General features: G+C 45.9%; 1 protein-coding gene across 1 annotated transcript in view; it reads right to left on the bottom strand.

The window, feature by feature from the left end:
* Positions 1-171: 171 nt before the first annotated feature.
* Positions 172-1506, bottom strand: part of EMH_0047500 (AT hook motif-containing protein, putative) — a gene marked incomplete at both ends in the record, with an annotated part of 8160 nt that continues 6825 nt past the window's right edge. Inside the window, 3 exons of the mRNA XM_013496290.1 lie at positions 172-262; positions 322-344; positions 539-632. Of these exons, the coding sequence (XP_013351744.1) occupies positions 172-262; positions 322-344; positions 539-632 (208 nt within the window). The remainder of the gene's footprint in view (positions 263-321; positions 345-538; positions 633-1506) is intronic.

Raw genomic sequence — 1506 nt, 5'->3', positions numbered from 1 at the left:
ATCTATGGCCTCCGATACCCTGGGGCCCCCACCGATCCCCCCAGCTTTTCCCAGTACTACGGGGGCCCCCGCTGGGGTTGTGGTGGTAGCTGCTGCTGCTGCTTTCCTCTATCCAGTGCTGGGCCCACTTCTCCCCGCTACCGTCGTCAAAGAACTGCTCCCCCCATCGTTCTACTCTCTTTCTGCCGCATGCATCTGTTGCTTCTTTGTGTGCTGTTTTCCAGCCCCAACGCTCCTCCCATGTCTCCATCCAACTCTCACCCTATACACAAACCCTAAACCCTAAACCCTAAACCCTTAACCTAGACCCAACGCTCCTACCAGGTCTCCATCCAACTCTCACCCTATACACAAACCCTAAACCCTAAACCCTAAACCCTAATACACCGTTGATACGCTGTTTTTCCGCCGCACCAAAAGCAAAAAAACAAAAGAAAGAAAAACAAAACAAACAACGAAGGAAGAAGAACAAAACAAAAAAGAGAAAGAAAAAAAACAAAAAAATAAAAAATAAAATAAAAAAATTAAATATTCTGACCTGCGCGTTGCTGCCTTTCTTCTCCGCCCATGTTTCTGTTTTTGTATCTCCATCAAATTTCTCTCTCCACCTCTCCTCCCACGCATCCCCTTGCCTGCACAAACCCTAAACCCTAAACCCTAAACCCTAAACCCTAGACCCTCCGCTATGAGGGAGAAGCTGCTATGTAGTTGGGGCCTACAGCTTCAGGGTTTAGGGTTTAGGGTTTAGGGTTTACAGTTCTAGGGGTTCGAGTTGTTAATGTTTTATATCGATTTAGGGTTTAGGGTTTAGAGTTATTAAGCTTTTTGAGGGTTTAGGGTTTATTTCGGCTGCTTGAAATTTTAGGGTTTAGGGCTTTTGAGGGTTTAGGGTTTAGGGTGCTTAAGGGTTTAGGGTTTTTCTATATTTAAGGGTTTATGGTTTTTAAGGGTTTACTGTCTACAAGGGTTTCTCGTTTATTGTGTTTGAGGGTTTAAAGTTTATATTATAGTTTAGAAGTGTTTATGAGGGTTCATTGCTTATAAGGGTGTATTGTTTACGAGGGTTTACGCGGGTTTGCGGGGGTTTACGAGGGTTTACGCGTCTGTACGAGGGTTGACGAGGGTTTATTCGTGTTTCCGAGGGTTTACGCGTGTGTACAAGGGTTTACGAGGGTTTACGCGTGTGTACGAGGGTTTGCGCATGTCTACGGGGGTTTGCTCGTGTTTACGAGGGTTTACTCGTGTTTCCGGGGGTTTATGCGTGTGTACGAGGGTTTACGAGGGTTTACGCGTGTGTACGAGGGTTTACGAGGGTTTAGGGTTTACTTATTCCAGCCTGTTTTTTCTGCGCTTTTTTCTTGGTGGTTTTCTCTCCACTGTTCTGTCCATCCCCCTTGTGTGTTTTCTCCTTTTTTTGATGCCCATTTGAGCTGCCTATACACCCCAAACCTCTCCTGAAACCAAGACTGGTTTTCTCTGTCGTTATGCTCCCTGCGGCGACATATA

The sequence above is a fragment of the Eimeria mitis genome, genomic scaffold, assembly GCF_000499745.2.
Source record: "Eimeria mitis Houghton genomic scaffold, Emh_scaff2023, whole genome shotgun sequence".
Taxonomy (NCBI): Eukaryota; Apicomplexa; class Conoidasida; order Eucoccidiorida; family Eimeriidae; genus Eimeria; species Eimeria mitis.
This window is presented reverse-complemented; position numbering and strand designations above follow the sequence as displayed.